General features: G+C 66.3%; 1 protein-coding gene across 1 annotated transcript in view; it reads left to right on the forward strand.

The window, feature by feature from the left end:
• Positions 1-5,560: 5,560 nt before the first annotated feature.
• The window catches only part of LOC105488469 (epiplakin 1), a 32,055-nt gene continuing 13,771 nt past the window's right edge, over positions 5,561-23,844 (forward strand). The window contains exons 1-2 of the mRNA XM_071067627.1: positions 5,561-5,571; positions 10,949-23,224. Of these exons, the coding sequence (XP_070923728.1) occupies positions 10,994-23,224 (12,231 nt within the window). The 5' untranslated portion in view covers positions 5,561-5,571; positions 10,949-10,993. The remainder of the gene's footprint in view (positions 5,572-10,948; positions 23,225-23,844) is intronic.

Below are 23,844 nucleotides of genomic sequence, written 5' to 3' on the forward strand. Positions count from 1 at the left end.
CCCATGGTCAGTGACCCCTGTGAAGGGCAGTGGTGGGAGGGCAGGACAGCGACCACCAGCCCCCTGCGCTCAGCCCACCCCCATGCCCCAGCAGCTGCTCCTGTGCCTGCTGGGCGTGAGGGCGCCACAGGTGGGGTAGAGGCTGCAGGAAGCCAGGAGCCCCTCGGAGCTGCGTGCACAGCAGGGCTGCCTGGTGCCGCAGGCAGAGGCCTGGTGAGGCTGTAGGGGGCATGAGTGGTGAGGGCACCAGTGCGGGGAGCGAGCTGCTGGCTGCCCAGTCTTGGTCCCCAGGTCGGGGCTCCTGGAGCAGCTTTTCCTGGCAGCCCAGAGCTTCGAAGTGGCCCACAACGCTCTCCTGGCCGCGTGGTGGCAGGGCGGCTGGAGCCCGAGGGCCAGGAGGGGCCGTTCTGTGCCTGCAGGTAAGACCCAGGCCCAGGGAGATGCGGCAGGCCGGCACAGGGCTCCACGGCATATGGCCCCAGCACACATGTGCCCCTAGCCCATGTGTCTGCAGCATGTGTGTGACGGGGCTGCGGCACGGACCAAGGACTTGAAGTTCTTGGAGACGGGCCAGAGGCTGGTGGAGCTGCTCACAAGTAAGGGCCCCTCAGCCTTGTCCCTCAGCCTGGCTGGCGGCCCCCCAAGGAGTCCTGAGTGCTCCCAGAGAAGCCCCTCCCCAGCCCCTCGTTCGCCATGCCTTGGGGCGCCATCCTGGTGCTGAGGTCTGGGATGTTGCCCCGGGGCACACGTCCCAGGCCCCCAGTCCAAGGCCCCCTTCCAATGCCCGTGTCCTGGCCCCCGGCCCCCCGGCCCCCCGGCCCCTGGTCCCTTCCCCGGGTGTGGCAGGGGGTGAAACTCAGCTGGTGGAGCCGCCGCTGCAGCAGCTCCGGGACTGCGTGAGGCTGACCAAGGATGGTGCTGCCTGTGCCCGGGGGAGCCGCGGTGTGCCCCGAGGATAGGGTCTGCTGAGCACTCATCCCCAGCAGTCCTGGAGGCCCAGCTCACACTGGCGGAAGCATCAAGGACTCAAGAACCAGGAGCAGGTGTTTGCGCCCACCTGGCCCACCCCAGAGGAAGGGTTTCCACCCTGCCCGTATCCTTTGGGGCAGCTGGAGCTCACAGCTCCAAGGAGCAAGGATGGCTGGGAGTGCCGAGGGCTTTCAGTCCGCAGGCCAGGCTGCCCAGGACAATGCTGGCTCTCCCCCAGCTGAGGGCCCAGGTGGCCAATATGGTATGGGAGGCAGAAGCCCCTGGCCAGGCAGCGGCACACCCAGTGGTGGCCCCGAAACAGCACTTCCTGCCAGGCACCTAGAGATTGCCAGTGGTCAGGCTCTGGAGGGGACTGGGGCCAGGTGGAGAGGGTGCCAGGCCCCAGGCTGGTGCTCAGGTGGCGCTGTCTCTCCCCAGTGGTGTTTTAGGCCGAGGAGGAATCCCCGGGGGAACCCTGGTCAGGGCCTCCGCAGCAGGACACGGCGCTGGAGGCCACCTAGGGGCCAGACCAGCAAGCCTGGTGGGGCCTGGTGGGGTCTGGTGGGGCTGGAGGAGGGGCTTTGGCCAGAGGGCCACTGGGCCCCAGCCTTGCAGGTGCCTTGGAGGATTGAAAGAGGGAGGAGGTCACCCCGGAGTCCCTCAGGAGGAGAGGTGACCATGGGCAGGCTGGACAACTTGGGGGCTCTGGGCTGGAGCTGCTGGGAGGAGCCTAGCCAGAGGACACCCACTCTTTAGGGAGAAGAGGGTATGGCAGGGGAGAAGAAAGGCAGGGACAGGCGGGGTTCAGCAGTGATTTCTGGTGCCGATTTCATGGCTCAGCTCCCATCCTTCTAACGACTGCAAGCCCCCATGCATGGCTGTGCTGCTGTCCCACGGGGTCAGAGCTGGAGGTACAGGTGGCCCTGGCTGCCCCCACAGGCGGGCCTAGTCAGCCCAAGGACAGTACCTCTCAGAACGGCACTGCCCAGCCTCTAAACTGTGTTGGGGTGGGGCAGAGCGGGCCCAGGTACCTGGGTGTGCCTTCTACCTCTCCAATCAAGTAGAATTCCCAAATAAGAACATGGTATTGCTACGTATGACTCCCATTTATGTGGCAACTGGAAATAATATACATTTGAAGGAAGATAGGAAAAAGATTTCACTCTGAGATACAGGTTGGGGCCTCCTTTCTTGTGTTTAACGAAACCTCAAGGCCCAAAGTGGGTTCTGCCCTGGCTCAGCCTTCCTCCCCTTCCTCCTCCCCCTTTTCCTCCCCTCCTTCTCCCCTTCCCCTTCCTCTTCCCCCTCCTCCTCCTTCCTGTCTCTTCTATAAAATGGGAGAAGCTGGGCTTGCATGAGGCAGCCTCAGAATTTGCCTCCCACCTGGACCCTGCGGCCCCCTCTGCCCTTGTTCTCCCTGGCTTATTTCCCTGGCTTAGGGACTGTTTGAGTTTCCTGGAGCTGCCCTAACCAACCACCACCAAGGGGGTAGCTCCAACAACAGAAATGTATCGACCCTAAGCTCTCCAGGCCAAAGTCTAAAACGGAAATGTGGGCAGGGCTGTTTCCCTCAGTGGCTGTGAGGTAAGGCCCGGCTCTGGGCCCCTCCTCAGCATCTTCTTCCTGTATCTTCACATCATCTTCCCTCTCTGTGGGTCTTTGTCTGTGTCCAATGCCCCTTTTTGAAAGCATACCAGGCACATGGGATGAGGCCTGCCTACTCCAGCATGACCTTGTCCCAACTAACTGCATCTGCAACGACCCTGCTTCCAAAGAAGGTCACATTCCCAGAGGATTTGGAGTCCGGACTTCGACGCAGGAATTTGGGGGATGGAGTTCAAGCCACAGTTGGGAGGAACCCTCTGGCTCTTCCTCTCCTGGCCCTGACTGAGCAGCATGGGGACCCTGGCAGGCAGAGGCTGTGCTCCTCGTGTCGGCCGGCTTCCAAGGCCTGGGTAGGAGAAACTGGGCCAGCCCATGTCATCACCCTGACTGACCAGGGATGGGGGATCAGTGAGAGGCACAGCGAGAAGGGTGGAGAAGAGAATTTAGGATATGGTGGGGGGTTCTGAGGGGGACAGAGGCAGCAGGGCTCCGACCCCCACCTCAGCCCTTCCCCCACCCCAGGAGGCAGGTGCGTCACCAGGCTCCTCTGACAGCAGGTGTCCCCCGAGAGCTGTTGGGACAGCAGCCCATGTCTTTGCTGTGAGGGCACCCAGCCTGAGAGGAAGGCCCACCCCAAGGCTGCCCACCCCCAGTACCTGGGCCTGTGGTTGGAGCTGCAGGCTGCTATGTCCAGAACCTTGGTGGAGAGGTCAGCCTGCTGCTCAGCTCTGTCCCACCCACTCCTGCCCGGCCCTCCATCCTGCCCGCATCTGCCCTGTCTCCTCTCTGGGCCATGTGCCCTGGAGGGGACACAGGAGGGGACACCCTGCTCCCCATTGCTTTATGGAGCAGTGGCGGGCACTCCCCTTTGGGCTGTGCCATGCCAGGCTCCATGGGACCAGTGGGGATCCTGGCCAGAGGTTCCAACCCGCACAGTGACTCCACGGACCAGCCCAGGGGCAGCATCGGCACTGGTCTTGAGGCTCTGGGACCTCCCTCCTTGGACCGGGTCCTCTGAGAGCCTCCCTGACCACCAGGTGAAAGCTGGGTGCCAGCGCCAGGTGGAGGTGAGAGCTGTGGGCAGTACTGGGCATGGGAGCGCTCTCGCTCACCTCCTGACGCCCTTCCTTGCTATGTATGTGGTATAGGCCCAGGCCTGGGGGCTGGAGGAGTGGCCCGTGGCTCCGGGGACTGCTGGGCTGAAGCACTGGGCTGGCGTCCCTGGGGAGGTAGCGGCTCCCAGAAACCCTGACCAGAAGTGGCCCAGGGACCCGGGGAGTAGGGCAGGCACCCAAGTTTGCCCCCGGAGGTGTCCCCAGAGGTCACTGGGCTGGGGACCACTGGGCTGGTCACTGGGTGGCTGGGGGCCACCACAGGGCAGGGGAGCTGGAGTCACAGGAAGACAAAGCTGAGGGAGAGGAGTCAGGGGACAGATGCCAATGGGTGCAGCAGAGCAGGGCCAGCTCCGTGCCACTTGCCTACACCAGAGGGGTGAGGGGCAGACAGGCATGTGGCCCGTCCCTGGGCACTTGAGAAGGCTTGGCCTGGCCAGCCTCACACCCTCTTCTTGCAGCGAGGGGCTGGCATACACCCAGGTTTTGTGGCCTGGCAGAGGTGCTGCCTGTAACGGCTCAGCCGCAGGAAGAAGCGGCTCGGGGGTGTGCTCCGGGCCACAGGCCACAGCCAGCACCACCACGCCTCCCAGCAAGACCACACAGTGTCCACGCATCCGGTGAGCAGGGCTGTTGGTCTGCCGGTGCCTTGGGGAAATGCGGGTTATACCAGCGCTCCTCCGGGGTCAGGGCCCAGCAGCCAGCAGCAGCCACACCGCGCAACCAGCGTGGCAGGTATGGACAGGGTCCAGGCAGCCTGGGCGAGCAGGTGTGAGTGTGGGCCTGGTGGGTGGGTGACAGCAGAGCCAGGGCAGTGGTCCCAAGCACCCTCACCCCTGAAGGCCTGACCTGTCCCTGCTGCACCTGCCGGGGCCTGCAAGTACCCTCATGGTGTGCGTTGGAGGTGGCTGGGCGGCTCTGGATGATGTTCTGGTCAAGAATGACTCGGGCAGAGGTGAAGGCTGGGGTTTGGAGGAAGGGGACACTTGTGGGGGGTGGGGAGCACCTGAGCCCTCAGGACCTCCAGGACTAGGGGACAGAGGAGGAGGGGCCTTGGGGACAGTGGAGGAGGGGCCTTGGGCCCTGTCCTTCCCCGGCCCTGCCCACCTGGGATCTCGGGGCAGCAACGGGGAGGGCCCTCCAGAAGATCCATGGAAGGTTCCCGCGCCAGGCTGAGGCTGCCCCCAGGCCAGCCCCCGAGGCTGTGAGCCTCCATGCCCAGCATCTCTGGCAGGCCCCAGCCTTGGAATGTGGGTGCCAGGATGGGCTTCAGAGAGGGGACCAGGTACTCCCAGGGTGACAGGGAACATTCTCTGAGCTTGGGTGGAGGGGCCAGACCAGGGGGTGAGGCCTGGCACTGTCCACAGGGAGGGCACCCCAGCTCTTACAACGTCATGGGAGCAGAGGGGCCCGCCAAGGAGAGCCTTGAAGAACCCTGGACCCAGCAGACACAGGGGGCGAAGCAGTGCCCCCAGGAGGCTGAGCAGACAAGGCAGGGTCGAGACAGGGACACCAGCCCGCACGGCACTCAAGTGGCTTGTGGGGATGGAAACTGCTGCTCTGGTGGGTCCGCATTTCACTCCAAACTCCTTTCCCCAAAAAAAAACTGTTCTGAGGGCACAGGACGCCCCCGCGCCCGCCCTGCGTTCCTTCGCGGTGACTACCTGCTGGAACGAGGGGAGGGTCCCGGCTGCCCGGCCGCCGCCTCTTGCCCGGGGTGCAAGCGCCAGGCCCGGGTCGCGCGGGGTTTCCGGCACCTGCCTGCCCCGCCCCGCGTCGGGGTCCCCACCTGGGCGCCGCCCTGGACGGGGCGGGGCCTACGTGGCTTGAAATGCGGGCGGAGCGGGCGCGCGGAGACACTGCGGACCGGGCTGCGAGCGGGCAGGTGCGGCGGGCGCGGCGGGCGCGGGCCGGGCAGGGCAGGGCGGCGGCCGCCGAGGGAAACCGGATCCCGGCTGGAGCCGCACGCCGAGGCCAGGGTGGGGGCGCGGCGGCCGCCCGGGGCTTGGGCTCTGGCCGGGCAGGTTTCCCGCCCTGGGCAATTTGAGCTCCGAGTCCGAAGTGGCGCCCGGGACTCAGGGCGTGGAGAGGAGGCGCCGGCCCCGATCCCTCATAGGAGAGGCGGCCGCGGGCGGGGGTCTTGGGCGGGGGTCTCGCAGGCCCAGCGGTTTCCCCGGCAGCAAGGACCGCCCGGGGCACACTCTGCAGGATGGGAACGCCCAGGCCAGGAGGCAACTAGGCCGACAAATTGAGAGAGGTGACTCCTGGCAACCTCGCCGGGAGGGAGGCGTCACTGACCCGGGGAAGCTGACTGCTGTTGGGTGAGCGGTTCCCGGGGTGGCCACTCCGAGTCGGGTAAGCAGTCACAGGGTCACCTGGAGACCCGTGGGAGGCAGAGGCAGGAAGGCCTTGTCCATCACTTGGGCCGGGGCTCTGCTTCCCTGCCCCTCCGCCCCCACTGCGCTGTGCCAAGCTTGTTATTGGGGCCACTGATGTCTGATCGTGGTGCAGGGTGCAGGGTGCAGGTGGGCGGGGTCTCTCCACCAGGGCACACAATCCGGCAGAAGCTAAGGCTGCTGCCCCATGTGTGGGCCCAGGCAGCTGCCAGGGTCTGTCCTGACCTGGCTCAGGCAGGCGGCTGCAGCCTCCCGACCCTTGTCCCAGGCTGCGGTGGGGGCCTGCTGGGCAGTCTGGTGACAGTGACCTCGCCCAAGAGATGCAGAGCCACCTTCCTCAGGAATGGCCCTCCACCACTTGGGGCCTGGGGCCACCTGAGGTGGGGAATCCACAGGAGGGGCCCTTTGTGCCTCAGACTCCGGGGAATCTGCTCGGCTTCCTCCCGAACCCATCACCCTAACCCTGACCCTGTGCTCACCTGGGCGGCAGCCACCTCCTCCAGATGTCCCCACACTCGAAGCTGCACCCCTGCCCTCCCTCGATCCAAACCCTCTGTCCAGCTGCCCTCCCGAGGCCTCACATGGAGTCAAGTACACCCACTCGCGGGCCTTCCTCCTGTCAAGTCAGGGAGGGGACCGGGCCCAGGAAGGGTCAGGGCCGGGAGGGGACAGGGCCCAGGGAAGGTGCAGGGCCGGGAGGGGCTCATACCAGGCCCAAGGTCAGGAAGAGACAGTGAGTGGTGCAGCCAGCCACAGGCTGCATCTCACACATGGTGCGGGGTGGGCATGCACTGGCAGGCACTCACACACGCAGGGCATGCCTGCCCCCAACTCCCTGCTCCCAAGCGCCCTGTCTCCCAGCCTTCCTCCCTGAATCTCCTCTTTGTTTGGGAAACTTGAGCCACTCGCCTGAGCTTATGGCCTGTCTGGGCTGGCTGCCTGTGCCCAGGTCAGGGGCCCGCCCAAGGCGCTGTCCCCACCCCTGCTGGCCCTGCCCCGCCCTGGCCTGCACTACCCCTCCCCCTTGCTGGGAAGTCAGGTGCTCATTTCCCCATTGCCATCCCCGGCCAGATGTCAGGGGCCAGGGCAGGGCCCTGACCCCCCAGAAGCGCCTCATCTGGTGTAGATGCCATAGTGAGTGGCTCCCCTGGGCTCACAGACCCCGCGGGGTCCTGGAATGAGGCATGCTGGAGAGGGCCCAGCCCTAGGGGAGGCAAATGCCAGTACAGGTGGGCAAAAAGCACCCAGGCTGGGTTCCCGGAAGCAGAGTCTGTCTGAGGCAGGGTCACCGGGCGAGGTCTCAGGATGGCCTCAGGAAGGGAAGGGAGGAGGAAGCAGGGTGGACAAAGGAGAAGCTGGCCTGTCCTGCCGTCTCATGTGCCCCCCAGAAGCAGATCTGGACAATCCCTGTGGCCACCCTAGTCAGGCTGTGCCCTTGAGCCTGGCTCTTCCTGGGGAAGTGCAGAAAGAAGTTTTGCAGTGTGGACCTGGCTTCTGGGGCCACCTCCCTGTCCTCCAGACCAGATACCCTCAACCCAGGTGCACCTGCTGGCTCAGGGCTTGTCAGGTGTGACCAGGTCCTCTTCCCTGAGGGTCCCCTCTAGGGCTGCGGATGATGTTCTATTTACTATGAGAACCAGACAGGGCAGACCAGGTCCCTGCACCCTGCCTGCCCCTGTGGCACCGCCTCCTGGTGCTCAGACCTGTCCCCTGCCAGATGGGAGCCTCGACCTGGCTGCTTCCTCCTGGAACACGATGGGCTGGAGTGGTCTGGGAGCAGCATAGCCTTTCGCTTGGTGACACTAGCTGTGTGCCCTGGCAGAAGTGTTCCTCCTCCAGGGACCAGGACATCTAAGCTTACCCACCCCAGAGCTGTGGGGTCGAGTAGTCCAAGCTCCATCATGGATCAGTGGGGGATGGTGGATGGGCCACTGTGGCTGCCAGGCCTTGGTTCCTGGACCCCTGTGGCCCACCTCCTGGGAAACACGCACATGGGAAGCCATGTTTTTGAGTGGTATAGCCGACTTCCTGGGGAACGGTGCCCTAGCCTGCAAGGTGTCATTGGGGAGCTGGCACTCCGGCTGTGCCTTCAGGAAGTTGTTCCTACATCCTGTCAGGCCAGCAGCTTTTGGCTGGGGCAGATTGTGATGTGACCAGCGGGTCCATGGCTAGTTGCACCATGAAGACAGGCGCCCGGGGATCCCTGTGGCGCACTGGCCAGCTGACCAGACGTCTGCAGCCTCTTGCGAGCTTTCTCCAATTCTGGTCGTTGAGCAGCGGCCCCACTCCATGGTCCTCTGCATCCTCCACGTCTTCTCAGCCACCTGACACTGCGTCCTGAGCATGGCCCCTCAGGACAGCTGAGCTGCAGTGCCGCTTCCTGGAGCCCTGGCTCTGCGCTCGGCCAGTGGGGTGATGGAGAGCCCTCCGGGTCCGGCTCCGTGTCTGAGGCTCTGAGCAGCCCGTCAGCAGCAGGATGCCCGGAAGAGGCCCAGGACCAGTATCTACAGAAGGGAAGGGAGGGGGCCAGGGTTTTACCAAGGTGGGTAGGGGGGCTGCAGTCTTAACAGGTGGCCCTGAAGGGCATCTCCAAGCCTCGACAGCCCTCAGAGTTGCCCCTGGAGCATGCCCTTCGTGAGACCAGATGTGGGGAGAGGGGATGGGGAGGACCCAGTGCCTTCTAGGGTTAGGCTCTGCATGTTCACAGAGCACGAGCAGCATGGAGTACCTGTGAGGCCTCCAGGAGGCAGCTGGGCACATGGTTTTGGGACCCAGGACAGGCTGAGCTCCTGCTGCAGATGTGGGAAGCTGAGGATAGGTGGGAGGAGGTCTCAGCGTTAATGGGGGACGAAGATGGAGCGGAACCGTCACCGGAGAGGGGAGCCCCTATAGCCCGCGTCGTAGAGGTGGGTGGCGGCCAGTTCCAAAGTGCATTTGTTGAGTTTGGCAGCCGGGGATGGCGGCTGCCTCAAGAGCGGTGGAGTGGGAGTGGGGGTCAAACGTGGGGTCCAGCCCTTCTCCTGAAACCCTTGTGTAGAGGTAGGGAAGAATTGTCATGGACAGGCTGCTGAGCAGAGGGAGGTTCCAGCCGGAATGAGGGGGAGAACCAAGAGAGGGACTGGGGCCCGTAGTGCTAAGAAAACGGGGAGCAGACCCTGCTCTCGGGTGGGTGGGCACAGGGGTGCAGAAGACTGGCCAGGGGCCTAAAGAGCAGGAAATTACTCTCACAGCTCTGGAGGCCAGAAGCCGGAAGGCGAGGAGTGGGCAGGGCCGCACTCCCTCCAGAGCTGAGGGGTGGATCCTTCCTGTCTCTTCCAGCTTCTGGGGCCCCAGGCGTCCTGGGAATTCTTTGGCTTGTAGATCCAATTTCTGCCTCTGTCATCACAAGGCTGTCCTCTCCCTGTGTGTCTGTCTTCTTATAAGGACACTAGTTACGTTGGCTAAGAGCCAATCCTAGCCTGGTATGACCTCACCTTAACCGGGTGACACCTGCAAGGATCCTATTTCCAAATAAGGTCACGTTCACAGGGACTGTAGATTAGGATTTAGACATACCTTTTTTTTTTTTTTTTTTGCGGTGGCCGGATCTCAGCTCACTGCAAGCTCCGCCTCCCGGGTTTATGCCATTCTCCTGCCTCAGCCTCCCTAGTAGCTGGGACTACAGGCGCCCGCCACCTCACCCAGCTAGTTTTTGTATTTTTTTTTTAGTAGAGACGGGGTTTCACCGTGTTAGCCAGGATGGTCTCGATCTCCTGACCTCGTGATCCGCCCGTCTTGGCCTCCCAAAGTGCTGGGATTACAGGCTTGAGCCACTGTGCCCGGCCTAGTCATACCTTTTTAAGGAACATAATTCAACCTGGTGCAGAAGGGGACAGGCCTGGGTGGAGGCAGTTGACGTGCAGGACTGGGGAGATGGAGGTGAGGCACCTGCTGCCCTGCTCAGAGCCGGTCGTACAGCTGTGCGTGGAAGGGGTCAGCACAGGGCATGTTGGGGCTGCAGCCGGAGGACCAGGGCCCATGGGGGAGAGAGAGAGCCTTGCCTGGCCTGCACACGGCTCCTGGCAGGACTGCCACACGTCTGCTGAGCCAGCGGTCCCCGGGGCAGGGTGTGGGCTCAGAGGGGCAGTAGCCCAGAGGCCGTGGTGCTCGCGGATGTGAGATCCAGGACAGGCAGAGGAGGATGCAGGGACAGGCTGAGGCAGGAGACCAGAGCTTCAGACGGCTGGGGTCTTGCTGGAGCCTGGTGGATGGCTGTGGAGGGAGGGCGGGGCCTCAGGAGCCGGAGGAGGCAGCAGAGGCTTCTCTGGAGTGACAGGTGCAGGTGGGGTGGGAGGTTTCAAGAGGTCACTGGAGCTGGGGTGGGGCAGGGCATGGGGCACAGCCTTTGGAGAACAAAAGAGAGGCACCCAGAGGCAGAGAGATGCTGGTGCCCAGGCCGAGGGGCGGGCCCTGTGGGTGGAGCCACAGCCCCCTTGGAGCAGGGCTGGGCCCCTCAGGCAGGGTCGGGGAGGGGACCAGGGTGCCCAGGAAGGACTCGAGGACACAGGGCCCTGGGCTGGCGGGAGGGCGTTGGCCTGGGGTGGAGGTTGAAGGACAGCCTGTGGGAGGGACAGCCCTGGAGTCCCTAGAGGCCTCCCGGCTCCACCTGGGCCCCTGTGCTCACACGGTCCCTCTGAGCTTGCACTTCCCTTGGCACTCCCGCCGCGGAGTGCTCCCCGGGCAGACTCAGCTCCTCGGGGACTCTGGCTGCGCGTCTGCGGGCAGAGCCCAGCCCGGGACAGCATGGGATTGGCCCTGTGACCACATCTTCCCCTGTGCCCACCAGGCCATGGGGGGTCCCTGATTGAGCCTTTCTGTCCCCTGCAGGACAGAGGTGGACCTCCGCAGGCTCTGCATAACCAGCTGTGTGTGATGAGTGGCCACACCTTGCCTCCTCTTCCCGTCCCGGGCACCAACAGCACGGAGCAGGCCAGCGTCCCCAAAGCCGTGGCAGCCACGTTGGGAGCCAGCACGCTCCCCAGGCCCCAGGCCAGGAGCATAGCTGGGGTGTATGTGGAGGCCTCAGGCCAGGCCCAGAGTGTCTACACTGCCATGGAGCAGGGCCTTCTGCCTCCTGGGCTTGGGCTGGCTCTGCTAGAGGCCCAGGCGGCCACCGGGGGTCTGGTGGATCCCACCCAGGGCCAGCTGCTCTCTGTGTCCAAGGCCCTGCAGCAGGGCCTGGTGGGGCTGGAGCTGAAGGAGAAGCTGCTGATGGCTGAGCGTGCCGCTACGGGCTACCCTGACCCCTACGGGGGTGAGAAGCTGGCCCTCTTTCAGGCCATCGGGAAGGAGGTTGTGGACACGGCCCTGGGGCAGAGCTGGCTGGAGGCCCAGCTGGCCACTGGGGGCCTGGTGGATCCTGCCCGGGGCGTGCTTGTGGCCCCTGAGCCAGCCTGCCACCAGGGCCTCCTGGACCGGGAGACATGGCACAAGCTGTCAGAGCTTGAGCCTGGCACAGGCGTCCTGCGCTTCCTCGACCCCAACACGCTGGAGCGGCTGACGTACCACCAGCTGCTGGAAAGGTGTGTGCGGGCCGCCGGCTCGGGGCTAGCCCTGCTGCCCCTCAAGATCACCTTCCGCTCTGAGGGCGGGGCAGTGAGTGCAGCCGAGCTGCTGGAGGTGGGCATCCTGGACGAGGAGGCTGTGCAGGGTCTGCAGGAGGGCAGGCTGGCCACAGCGGACGTGAGTGCACGTGCCGAGGTGCGGTGCTACCTGGAGGGTACCGGCAGCGTGGCTGGGGTTGTCCTGCTGCCCGAAGGCCAAAAGAAGAGCTTCTTCCAGGCTGCTACTGAGCACCTCCTCCCAATGGGCACTGCACTGCCACTCCTAGAGGCCCAGGCTGCCACCCACACCCTAGTGGACCCCACCACAGGCCAGCGGCTGTGGGTAGACGAGGCAGTCAGGGCGGGCCTGGTCAGCCCAGAGCTCCACGAGCAGCTCCTGGTGGCCGAGCAGGCCGTGACAGGGTACCACGACCCCTTCAGTGGCTCCCAAATCCCCCTCTTCCAGGCCATGAAGAAGGGGCTAGTGGACAGGCCACTGGCACTTCGGCTCCTGGATGCCCAGTTGGCCACAGGCGGGCTGGTCTGTCCAGCACGCAGGCTCCGGCTGCCCCTGGAGGCCGCCCTGCGCTGCGGCTGCCTGGATGAAGACACTCAGCGACAGCTCTCGCAGGCTGGCGGCTTCTCAGACCCTGGCACGCACGGTGGCCTGCGCTATGAACAGCTGCTGGCCTGCTGTGTCACTGACCCAGAGACTGGGCTCGCCTTCCTGCCACTCTCAGGGGGACCCCGGGAAGGGGAGCCCCAGGGACCCCCATTCATCAAGTACAGCACTCGGCAGGCCCTGAACGCAGCCACGACCACCGTCTCCGTGGGGAAGTTCCGGGGCCGGCCCGTGTCCCTCTGGGAGCTGCTCTTCTCTGAGGCCATCCCGGCAGAGCAGAGGGCAATGCTGGCCCAGCAGCACCAGGAAGGGGCCCTCTCCGTGGAGAAGATGGCCGCTGAGCTGAGCGCCACCCTCCAGCAGGCTGCAGCCACTGCCAGGGTCACCTTTTCTGGGCTGAGGGACACCGTGACACCAGGAGAGCTGCTGAAAGCCGAGATCATTGACCAGGACCTGTACGAGCGGCTGGAACATGGACAGGCCACAGCCCAGGATGTGGGCAGCCTGGCCTCGGTGCAGAGGTACCTGCAGGGTACAGGCTGCATTGCTGGCCTGCTGCTCCCCGGCTCCCAGGAACGCCTGAGCATCTATGAGGCCCGATGCAAGGGGCTCCTCCGGCCCGGCACTGCCCTCATCCTTCTGGAGGCACAAGCTGCCACCGGCTTCATCATCGACCCGAAAGCAAACAAAGGGCACTCCGTTGAGGAGGCACTGAGGGCTGGTGTCATTGGGCCCGATGTGTTCTCGAAGCTGCTGTCGGCTGAGCGCGCCGTCACCGGCTACACCGACCCCTGCACCGGGCAGCAGATCTCTCTCTTCCAGGCCATGCAGAAAGGCCTCATCGTCCGGGAGCACGGCATCCGCCTGCTGGAGGCCCAGATCGCCACAGGCGGCATCATCGACCCCGTGCACAGCCACCGCGTGCCCGTGGACGTGGCCTACCGGTGTGGCTACTTCGATCAGATGCTGAACTTGATCCTATTGGACCCTTCTGATGACACCAAGGGCTTCTTCGACCCCAACACACATGAGAACCTCACGTACCTGCAGCTTCTGGAGCGCTGCGTGCGTGACCCCGAGACGGGCCTGTACCTCCTGCCACTGAGCGACGTGCAGTCTCCGCTGGTGGATGGTGCCACCCGGCAGGCCTTCCAGAACCTGCTGCTCTCCGTGAAGTACGGGCGGTTTCGGGGGCAGAGGGTCTCTGCGTGGGAGCTGGTCAACTCTGAGTACTTCAGCGAGGGCCGCAGGAGGCAGCTGCTGCGTGGCTACCGGCGGCGTGAGGTCACACTGGGGCAGGTGGCACAGCTGCTGGAGGCGGAGACACAGAGACAGGTGGACGTCATGCTGCCCGCGCTGCGGGGCCGGGTCACCATCCACCAGCTCCTGGAGGCCCGTATCATTGACCAGCACCTGTTGGACCAAGTGCTGGCCAGGACAGTCAGCCCCGAGGCACTCCTACTCATGGACGGCGTCCGCAGGTACCTGTGCGGCCTGGGAGCTGTGGGCGGCGTGCGGCTGCTGCCCTCCGGCCAGCGGCTTAGCCTCTATCAGGCCATGAGGCGGAAGCTGCTGGGGCCCAGTGTGGCCCTGGCCCTGCTGGAGGCTCAGGCAGCCACCGGAGCCATCGTGGACCCTCACAGCCTGGAGAGCCTCTCGGTGGACGAGGCCGTGCGCAGGGGTGTGGTGGGGCCGGAGCTGTATGGCAGGCTGAAGCGGGCTGAGGGTGCCATCACTGGCTTCAGAGACCCATTCTCTGGGAAGCAGGTGTCTCTGTTCCAGGCCATGAAGAAAGGTCTCATCTCTTGGGAGCAAGCTGTCCGCCTCCTGGAGGCTCAGGTGGCCACAGGAGGGGTCATTGACCCCACTGGCCACCACCACCTCCCCATGCCAGTGGCCATTCAGCGTGGCTGTGTTGACCAGGAGATGGAGACAGCCTTGTCCAGCTCCTCCGAGACCTTCCCCACACCAGACGGCCAGGGACGCACCAGCTATGCCCGGCTCCTGGAGCAGTGCCCCAGGGATGAGGCTTCTGGCCTTCACCTCCTGCCCCTGCCAGAAAGTGCTCCTGCCCTCCCCACCCAGGAGCAAGTCCAGAAGAGCCTGCAGGCCGTGCCGGGGGCTGAGGACGGCACATCCCTCTGGGACCTGCTCAGCTCCTGCCACTTCACTGAGGAGCAACGGAGGGGCCTGCTGGAGGACGTGCAGGAGGGGAGGACCACTGTGCCACAGCTGCTAGCCTCTGTGCAGAGGTGGCTACAGGAGACTAAGCTCCTGGCCCAAGCCCATGTCATGGTGCCCGGCCCGCGGGGTGAGATCCCCGCCGTCTGGCTGCTGGATGCTGGCATCATCACCCAGGAGACCCTTGAGGCCCTGGCTCAGGGCACGCAGTCACCGGCCCAGGTCGCTGAGCAGCCGGCAGTGAAGGCCTGCCTGTGGGGCACAGGCTGCGTGGCTGGTGTGCTGCTGCAGCCCTCTGGGGCCAAGGTCAGTATCGCCCAGGCCATGAGGGACGGCCTCCTGCCCACAGGCCTGGGCCAGAGGCTGCTGGAAGCCCAGGTGGCATCTGGCTTCCTTGTCGATCCCCTGAACAACCAGAGACTGTCGGTGGAGGACGCGGTTAAGGTCGGCCTGGTGGGCAGGGAGCTGAGTGAGCAGCTTGGGCAGGCCGAGAGGGCGGTGGCCGGGTACCCAGATCCCTACTCTGGGGGCTCCCTCTCTCTGTGGCAGGCCATGGAGAAGGGACTCGTGCCACAGAACGAGGGCTTGCCCCTCCTGCAGGTGCAGCTGGCCACAGGGGGTGTGGTGGACCCTGTCCACGGGGTGCACCTGCCCCAGGCAGCAGCCTGCAGACTCGGCCTTCTGGACACACAGATGAGCCAGGTGCTAACAGCAGTTGACAAGGACAACAAGTTCTTCTTTGACCCCAGTGCGCGGGACCAGGTGACCTACCAGCAGCTCAGGGAGCGCTGCGTGTGCGACTCCGAGACTGGCTTGTTGCTGCTGCCACTGCCCTCAGACACAGCACTTGAGGTGGACGACCACACTGCGGTGGCTCTTAGGGCCATGAAGGTGCCCGTCAGCACAGGGAGGTTTAAGGGGTGTAGTGTGTCGCTCTGGGACCTGCTGCTCTCCGAGTACGTCTGCGCTGACAAGCGGCGGGAGCTGGTGGCACTCTGTCGGTCTGGGAGGGCTGCAGCCCTGCGGCAGGTGGTCAGCGTGGTCACTGCCCTGGTCGAGGATGCAGAGAGGCAGCCCCTGCAGGCCACCTTCAGAGGGCTCCGGAAGCAGGTGTCAGCCAGGGACCTGTTCAGGGCACAGCTGATCAGCAGGAAGACGCTGGATGAGCTGAGCCAGGGGACGATGACGGTGAAGGAGGTGGCGGAGATGGACGGCGTGAGGCAGTTCCTGGAGGGAGGCAATTTCATTGCCGGGGTCCTTGTCCAGGGCACCCAGGAGAGGATGAGCATCCCAGAAGCCCTGAGGAGGCACATCCTGCGGCCTGGCACAGCTCTGGTACTGCTGGAGGCACAGGCAGCTACTGGCTTCATCATCGACCCCGTGGAGAACCGGAAGCTGACCGTGGAGGAGGCGTTCAAAGCAGGGATGTTTGGCAAAGAAACCTACGTGAAGCTGCTGTCGGCCGAGCGTGCCATCACCGGCTACACCGACCCCTACACCGGGCAGCAGATCTCCCTCTTCCAGGCCATGCAGAAGGGCCTCATCGTCCGGGAGCACGGCATCCGCCTGCTGGAGGCCCAGATCGCCACGGGCGGCATCATTGACCCCGTGCACAGCCACCGCGTGCCCGTGGACGTGGCCTACCGGTGTGGCTACTTTGATGAGGAGCTGAACCGCATCCTGGCGGACCCCAGCGACGACACCAAGGGCTTCTTTGACCCCAACACACACGAGAACCTCACGTACCTGCAGCTTCTGGAGCGCTGCACGGAGGACCCCGAGACGGGCCTGTACCTGCTACAAATCATAAAGAAAGGAGAAACCTACATGCATATCAGTGAGGCCATGAGACACGAGTTGCAATCTAGAACTGCAAAAATGCGCGTGGGGAGGTTTGCTGACCAGGTGGTCTCTTTCTGGGACCTGCTGTCCTCTCCATACTTCACAGAGGACAGGAAGCGGGAGCTCATCCAGGAGTATGGAACCCAGAGTGGGGGCCTGGAGAAATTGCTGGAAATCATCACCAAGACAATTGAAGAAACAGAGACGCAAAACCAAGGCATCAAGGTGGCGGCCATCAGAGGGGAGGTGACAGCTGCAGAGCTGTTCAACTCCGGGGTCATCGATCAGAAGACCCTGCATACACTTCGTGTGGGGAGGACTGGGGGACAAGCACTCAGCACACTGGAGTGTGTAAATCCTTACCTGGAAGGCAGCGGCTACATTGCAGGGGTGATGGTGCCCTCCACCAGGGAGGTCATGAGCCTTCATGAGGCCAGCAGGAAGGAGCTCATCCCTGTAGGATTTGCGACTTGGCTGCTGGAGGCACAGGCCGCGACTGGGTTCCTCCTGGACCCCTGCACCCACCAGAGGCTCTCCGTGGATGAGGCTGTGGATGTGGGCCTGGTGAGCGAGGAGCTACGGGAGAGGCTCCTAAAGGCCGAAAGGGCTGCCACGGGCTTCAGGGATCCAGCCACGGGAGACACAATCCCACTGTTCCAGGCCATGCAGAAGCAGCTCATTGAGAAGGCAGAGGCACTGAGGTTGCTGGAGGTGCAGGTGGCCACGGGGGGTGTCATCGACCCACTGCACCACCACCGGCTCCCACTGGAAACCGCCTACAGACGTGGCTGTCTGAAAGAGGACATCTATGCGCTCATTTCTAACCAGAAGCACATGAGGAAACGGTTTGTGGACCCGAACACGCAGGAGAAGGTCTCCTACCGAGAGCTGCAGGAGAGGTGCCACCCGCAAGAGGACACTGGCTGGGTGCTCTTCCCAGTGAACAAGGATGCACGGGACTCTGAATACATAGACGACGAGACGAGAAGGGCCCTGGAGGCAGAGCAAGTGGAAATAACAGTGGGAAGGTTCAGAGGTAAGAAGCCAACACTGTGGGCACTGCTGAATTCAGAATACGTGACGGAGGAGAAGAAGCTCCAGCTGGTGAGGATGTACAGAATGGACACGAGCCGGGCACTGCAGAAGGTAGCACACCAGATCTCAGACATGATTGAGAAGCAGGAAAACAGCAACAAACAACTGTGGTTCCAAGGAATTAGAAGACAGATCACAGCCTCTGAACTCCTCAGCTCAGCCATAATCACGGAGGAAATGCTCCGGGATCTGGAAACAGGGCGGAGCACAACACAACAGCTCAGGGAGGACGAACGCATCAAGCGCTACCTGGAGGGCACCAGCTGCATCGCGGGCGTCCTGGTGCCCGCCAAGGACGAGCCCGGCCGCCAGGAGAAGATGAGCATCTACCAGGCCATGTGGAAGGGCGTGCTGCGGCCCGGCACGGCCCTGGTGCTGCTGGAGGCGCAGGCGGCCACCGGCTTCGTCATCGACCCCGTGCGCAACCTGAGGCTGTCCGTGGAGGAGGCCGTGGCCGCGGGCGTGGTGGGCGGCGAGATCCAGGAGAAGCTGCTGTCGGCCGAGCGCGCCGTCACCGGCTACACAGACCCCTACACCGGGCAGCAGATCTCCCTCTTCCAGGCCATGCAGAAGGACCTCATCGTCCGGGAGCACGGCATCCGCCTGCTGGAGGCCCAGATCGCCACGGGCGGCGTCATCGACCCCGTGCACAGCCACCGCGTGCCCGTGGACGTGGCCTACCGGCGCGGCTACTTCGACGAGGAGATGAACCGCGTCCTGGCGGACCCCAACGACGACACCAAGGGCTTCTTCGACCCCAACACGCACGAGAACCTCACGTACGTGCAGCTGCTGCGCCGCTGCGTGCGCGACCCGGACACCGGGCTCTACATGCTGCAGCTGGCAGGCCGGGGCTCCGCCGTGCACCAGCTGAGCGAGGAGCTGCGCTGTGCCCTGCGGGACGCCCGCGTGACGCCAGGCTCGGGCGCCCTCCAGGGCCAGAGCGTCTCCGTCTGGGAGCTCCTCTTCTACCGCGAGGTGTCCGAGGACCGGCGCCAGGACCTGCTGAGCAGATACCGGGCGGGCACGCTGAGCGTGGAGGAGCTGGGCGCCACCCTCACCTCGCTGCTGGCCCAGGCCCAGGCCGAGGCCGAGGCCGGGAGCCCGCGCCCAGACCCCCGGGAGGCCCTGCGTGCGGCCACCATGGAGGTCAAGGTGGGCCGCCTCCGGGGGCGCGCGGTGCCCGTGTGGGACGTGCTGGCGTCCGGCTACGTGAGCGGGGCCGCCCGGGAGGAGCTGCTGGCCGAGTTTGGCTCAGGGACTCTGGCCTTGCCCGCACTGACCCGCCGGCTGACCGCCATCATCGAGGAGGCCGAGGAGGCCCCCGGGACCCGGCCGCAGCTCCAGGACGCCTCGCGCGGCCCGCGGGAGCCAGGGCCACCCGGGCAAGGGGACGGCGACTCGGGGCGCTCCCCGGGCCAGGGCGAGGGCCAGGGCGAGGCCGAGGAGGCCGCTGCCGCCGCCCGCCGCCAAGAGCAGACCCTGCGTGGTGCCACCATGGAGGTGCAGCGCGGGCAGTTCCAGGGGCGGCCGGTCTCCGTGTGGGACGTCCTCTTCTCCTCGTACCTGAGCGAGGCCCGCCGAGACGAGCTCCTGGCCCAGCACGCGGCCGGCGTCCTGGGCCTGCCCGACCTCGTCGCCGTCCTCACCCGGGTCATCGAGGAGACCGAGGAGCGGCTCAGCAAGGTGTCCTTCCGAGGCCTGAGGCGCCAGGTGTCCGCCTCCGAGCTGCACACGTCTGGGATCCTGGGCCCCGAGACCCTGCGGGACCTGGCCCAGGGCACTAAGACGCTGCAGGAGGTGACGGAGATGGACTCGGTCAAGCGCTACCTGGAGGGCACCAGCTGCATCGCGGGCGTCCTGGTGCCCGCCAAGGACGAGCCCGGCCGCCAGGAGAAGATGAGCATCTACCAGGCCATGTGGAAGGGCGTGCTGCGGCCCGGCACGGCCCTGGTGCTGCTGGAGGCGCAGGCGGCCACCGGCTTCGTCATCGACCCCGTGCGCAACCTGAGGCTGTCCGTGGAGGAGGCCGTGGCCGCGGGCGTGGTGGGCGGCGAGATCCAGGAGAAGCTGCTGTCGGCCGAGCGCGCCGTCACCGGCTACACCGACCCCTACAGCGGGCAGCAGATCTCCCTCTTCCAGGCCATGCAGAAGGACCTCATCGTCCGGGAGCACGGCATCCGCCTGCTGGAGGCCCAGATCGCCACGGGCGGCGTCATCGACCCCGTGCACAGCCACCGCGTGCCCGTGGACGTGGCCTACCGGCGCGGCTACTTCGACGAGGAGATGAACCGCGTCCTGGCGGACCCCAGCGACGACACCAAGGGCTTCTTCGACCCCAACACTCACGAGAACCTCACGTACGTGCAGCTGCTGCGCCGCTGCGTGCGCGACCCGGACACCGGGCTCTACATGCTGCAGCTGGCAGGCCGGGGCTCCGCCGTGCACCAGCTGAGCGAGGAGCTGCGCTGTGCCCTGCGGGACGCCCGCGTGACGCCAGGCTCGGGCGCCCTCCAGGGCCAGAGCGTCTCCGTCTGGGAGCTCCTCTTCTACCGCGAGGTGTCCGAGGACCGGCGCCAGGACCTGCTGAGCAGATACCGGGCGGGCACGCTGAGCGTGGAGGAGCTGGGCGCCACCCTCACCTCGCTGCTGGCCCAGGCCCAGGCCGAGGCCGAGGCCGGGAGCCCGCGCCCAGACCCCCGGGAGGCCCTGCGTGCGGCCACCATGGAGGTCAAGGTGGGCCGCCTCCGGGGGCGCGCGGTGCCCGTGTGGGACGTGCTGGCGTCCGGCTACGTGAGCGGGGCCGCCCGGGAGGAGCTGCTGGCCGAGTTTGGCTCAGGGACTCTGGCCTTGCCCGCACTGACCCGCCGGCTGACCGCCATCATCGAGGAGGCCGAGGAGGCCCCCGGGACCCGGCCGCAGCTCCAGGACGCCTCGCGCGGCCCGCGGGAGCCAGGGCCACCCGGGCAAGGGGACGGCGACTCGGGGCGCTCCCCGGGCCAGGGCGAGGGCCAGGGCGAGGCCGAGGAGGCCGCTGCCGCCGCCCGCCGCCAAGAGCAGACCCTGCGTGGTGCCACCATGGAGGTGCAGCGCGGGCAGTTCCAGGGGCGGCCGGTCTCCGTGTGGGACGTCCTCTTCTCCTCGTACCTGAGCGAGGCCCGCCGAGACGAGCTCCTGGCCCAGCACGCGGCCGGCGTCCTGGGCCTGCCCGACCTCGTCGCCGTCCTCACCCGGGTCATCGAGGAGACCGAGGAGCGGCTCAGCAAGGTGTCCTTCCGAGGCCTGAGGCGCCAGGTGTCCGCCTCCGAGCTGCACACGTCTGGGATCCTGGGCCCCGAGACCCTGCGGGACCTGGCCCAGGGCACTAAGACGCTGCAGGAGGTGACGGAGATGGACTCGGTCAAGCGCTACCTGGAGGGCACCAGCTGCATCGCGGGCGTCCTGGTGCCCGCCAAGGACGAGCCCGGCCGCCAGGAGAAGATGAGCATCTACCAGGCCATGTGGAAGGGCGTGCTGCGGCCCGGCACGGCCCTGGTGCTGCTGGAGGCGCAGGCGGCCACCGGCTTCGTCATCGACCCCGTGCGCAACCTGAGGCTGTCCGTGGAGGAGGCCGTGGCCGCGGGCGTGGTGGGCGGCGAGATCCAGGAGAAGCTGCTGTCGGCCGAGCGCGCCGTCACCGGCTACACCGACCCCTACAGCGGGCAGCAGATCTCCCTCTTCCAGGCCATGCAGAAGGACCTCATCGTCCGGGAGCACGGCATCCGCCTGCTGGAGGCCCAGATCGCCACGGGCGGCGTCATCGACCCCGTGCACAGCCACCGCGTGCCCGTGGACGTGGCCTACCGGCGCGGCTACTTCGACGAGGAGATGAACCGCGTCCTGGCGGACCCCAGCGACGACACCAAGGGCTTCTTCGACCCCAACACGCACGAGAACCTCACGTACGTGCAGCTGCTGCGCCGCTGCGTGCGCGACCCGGACACCGGGCTCTACATGCTGCAGCTGGCAGGCCGGGGCTCCGCCGTGCACCAGCTGAGCGAGGAGCTGCGCTGTGCCCTGCGGGACGCCCGCGTGACGCCAGGCTCGGGCGCCCTCCAGGGCCAGAGCGTCTCCGTCTGGGAGCTCCTCTTCTACCGCGAGGTGTCCGAGGACCGGCGCCAGGACCTGCTGAGCAGATACCGGGCGGGCACGCTGAGCGTGGAGGAGCTGGGCGCCACCCTCACCTCGCTGCTGGCCCAGGCCCAGGCCGAGGCCGAGGCCGGGAGCCCGCGCCCAGACCCCCGGGAGGCCCTGCGTGCGGCCACCATGGAGGTCAAGGTGGGCCGCCTCCGGGGGCGCGCGGTGCCCGTGTGGGACGTGCTGGCGTCCGGCTACGTGAGCGGGGCCGCCCGGGAGGAGCTGCTGGCCGAGTTTGGCTCAGGGACTCTGGCCTTGCCCGCACTGACCCGCCGGCTGACCGCCATCATCGAGGAGGCCGAGGAGGCCCCCGGGACCCGGCCGCAGCTCCAGGACGCCTCGCGCGGCCCGCGGGAGCCAGGGCCACCCGGGCAAGGGGACGGCGACTCGGGGCGCTCCCCGGGCCAGGGCGAGGGCCAGGGCGAGGCCGAGGAGGCCGCTGCCGCCGCCCGCCGCCAAGAGCAGACCCTGCGTGGTGCCACCATGGAGGTGCAGCGCGGGCAGTTCCAGGGGCGGCCGGTCTCCGTGTGGGACGTCCTCTTCTCCTCGTACCTGAGCGAGGCCCGCCGAGACGAGCTCCTGGCCCAGCACGCGGCCGGCGTCCTGGGCCTGCCCGACCTCGTCGCCGTCCTCACCCGGGTCATCGAGGAGACCGAGGAGCGGCTCAGCAAGGTGTCCTTCCGAGGCCTGAGGCGCCAGGTGTCCGCCTCCGAGCTGCACACGTCTGGGATCCTGGGCCCCGAGACCCTGCGGGACCTGGCCCAGGGCACTAAGACGCTGCAGGAGGTGACGGAGATGGACTCGGTCAAGCGCTACCTGGAGGGCACCAGCTGCATCGCGGGCGTCCTGGTGCCCGCCAAGGACGAGCCCGGCCGCCAGGAGAAGATGAGCATCTACCAGGCCATGTGGAAGGGCGTGCTGCGGCCCGGCACGGCCCTGGTGCTGCTGGAGGCGCAGGCGGCCACCGGCTTCGTCATCGACCCCGTGCGCAACCTGAGGCTGTCCGTGGAGGAGGCCGTGGCCGCGGGCGTGGTGGGCGGCGAGATCCAGGAGAAGCTGCTGTCGGCCGAGCGCGCCGTCACCGGCTACACCGACCCCTACAGCGGGCAGCAGATCTCCCTCTTCCAGGCCATGCAGAAGGACCTCATCGTCCGGGAGCACGGCATCCGCCTGCTGGAGGCCCAGATCGCCACGGGTGGCGTCATCGACCCCGTGCACAGCCACCGCGTGCCCGTGGACGTGGCCTACCGGCGCGGCTACTTCGACGAGGAGATGAACCGCGTCCTGGCGGACCCCAGCGACGACACCAAGGGCTTCTTCGACCCCAACACGCACGAGAACCTCACGTACGTGCAGCTGCTGCGCCGCTGCGTGCGCGACCCGGACACCGGGCTCTACATGCTGCAGCTGGCAGGCCGGGGCTCCGCCGTGCACCAGCTGAGCGAGGAGCTGCGCTGTGCCCTGCGGGACGCCCGCGTGACGCCAGGCTCGGGCGCCCTCCAGGGCCAGAGCGTCTCCGTCTGGGAGCTCCTCTTCTACCGCGAGGTGTCCGAGGACCGGCGCCAGGACCTGCTGAGCAGATACCGGGCGGGCACGCTGAGCGTGGAGGAGCTGGGCGCCACCCTCACCTCGCTGCTGGCCCAGGCCCAGGCCGAGGCCGAGGCCGGGAGCCCGCGCCCAGACCCCCGGGAGGCCCTGCGTGCGGCCACCATGGAGGTCAAGGTGGGCCGCCTCCGGGGGCGCGCGGTGCCCGTGTGGGACGTGCTGGCGTCCGGCTACGTGAGCGGGGCCGCCCGGGAGGAGCTGCTGGCCGAGTTTGGCTCAGGGACTCTGGCCTTGCCCGCACTGACCCGCCGGCTGACCGCCATCATCGAGGAGGCCGAGGAGGCCCCCGGGACCCGGCCGCAGCTCCAGGACGCCTCGCGCGGCCCGCGGGAGCCAGGGCCACCCGGGCAAGGGGACGGCGACTCGGGGCGCTCCCCGGGCCAGGGCGAGGGCCAGGGCGAGGCCGAGGAGGCCGCTGCCGCCGCCCGCCGCCAAGAGCAGACCCTGCGTGGTGCCACCATGGAGGTGCAGCACGGGCAGTTCCAGGGGCGGCCGGTCTCCGTGTGGGACGTCCTCTTCTCCTCGTACCTGAGCGAGGCCCGCCGAGACGAGCTCCTGGCCCAGCACGCGGCCGGCGTCCTGGGCCTGCCCGACCTCGTCGCCGTCCTCACCCGGGTCATCGAGGAGACCGAGGAGCGGCTCAGCAAGGTGTCCTTCCG

Source organism: Macaca nemestrina, chromosome 8, assembly GCF_043159975.1.
Source record: "Macaca nemestrina isolate mMacNem1 chromosome 8, mMacNem.hap1, whole genome shotgun sequence".
Lineage (NCBI taxonomy): Eukaryota > Metazoa > Chordata > Mammalia > Primates > Cercopithecidae > Macaca > Macaca nemestrina.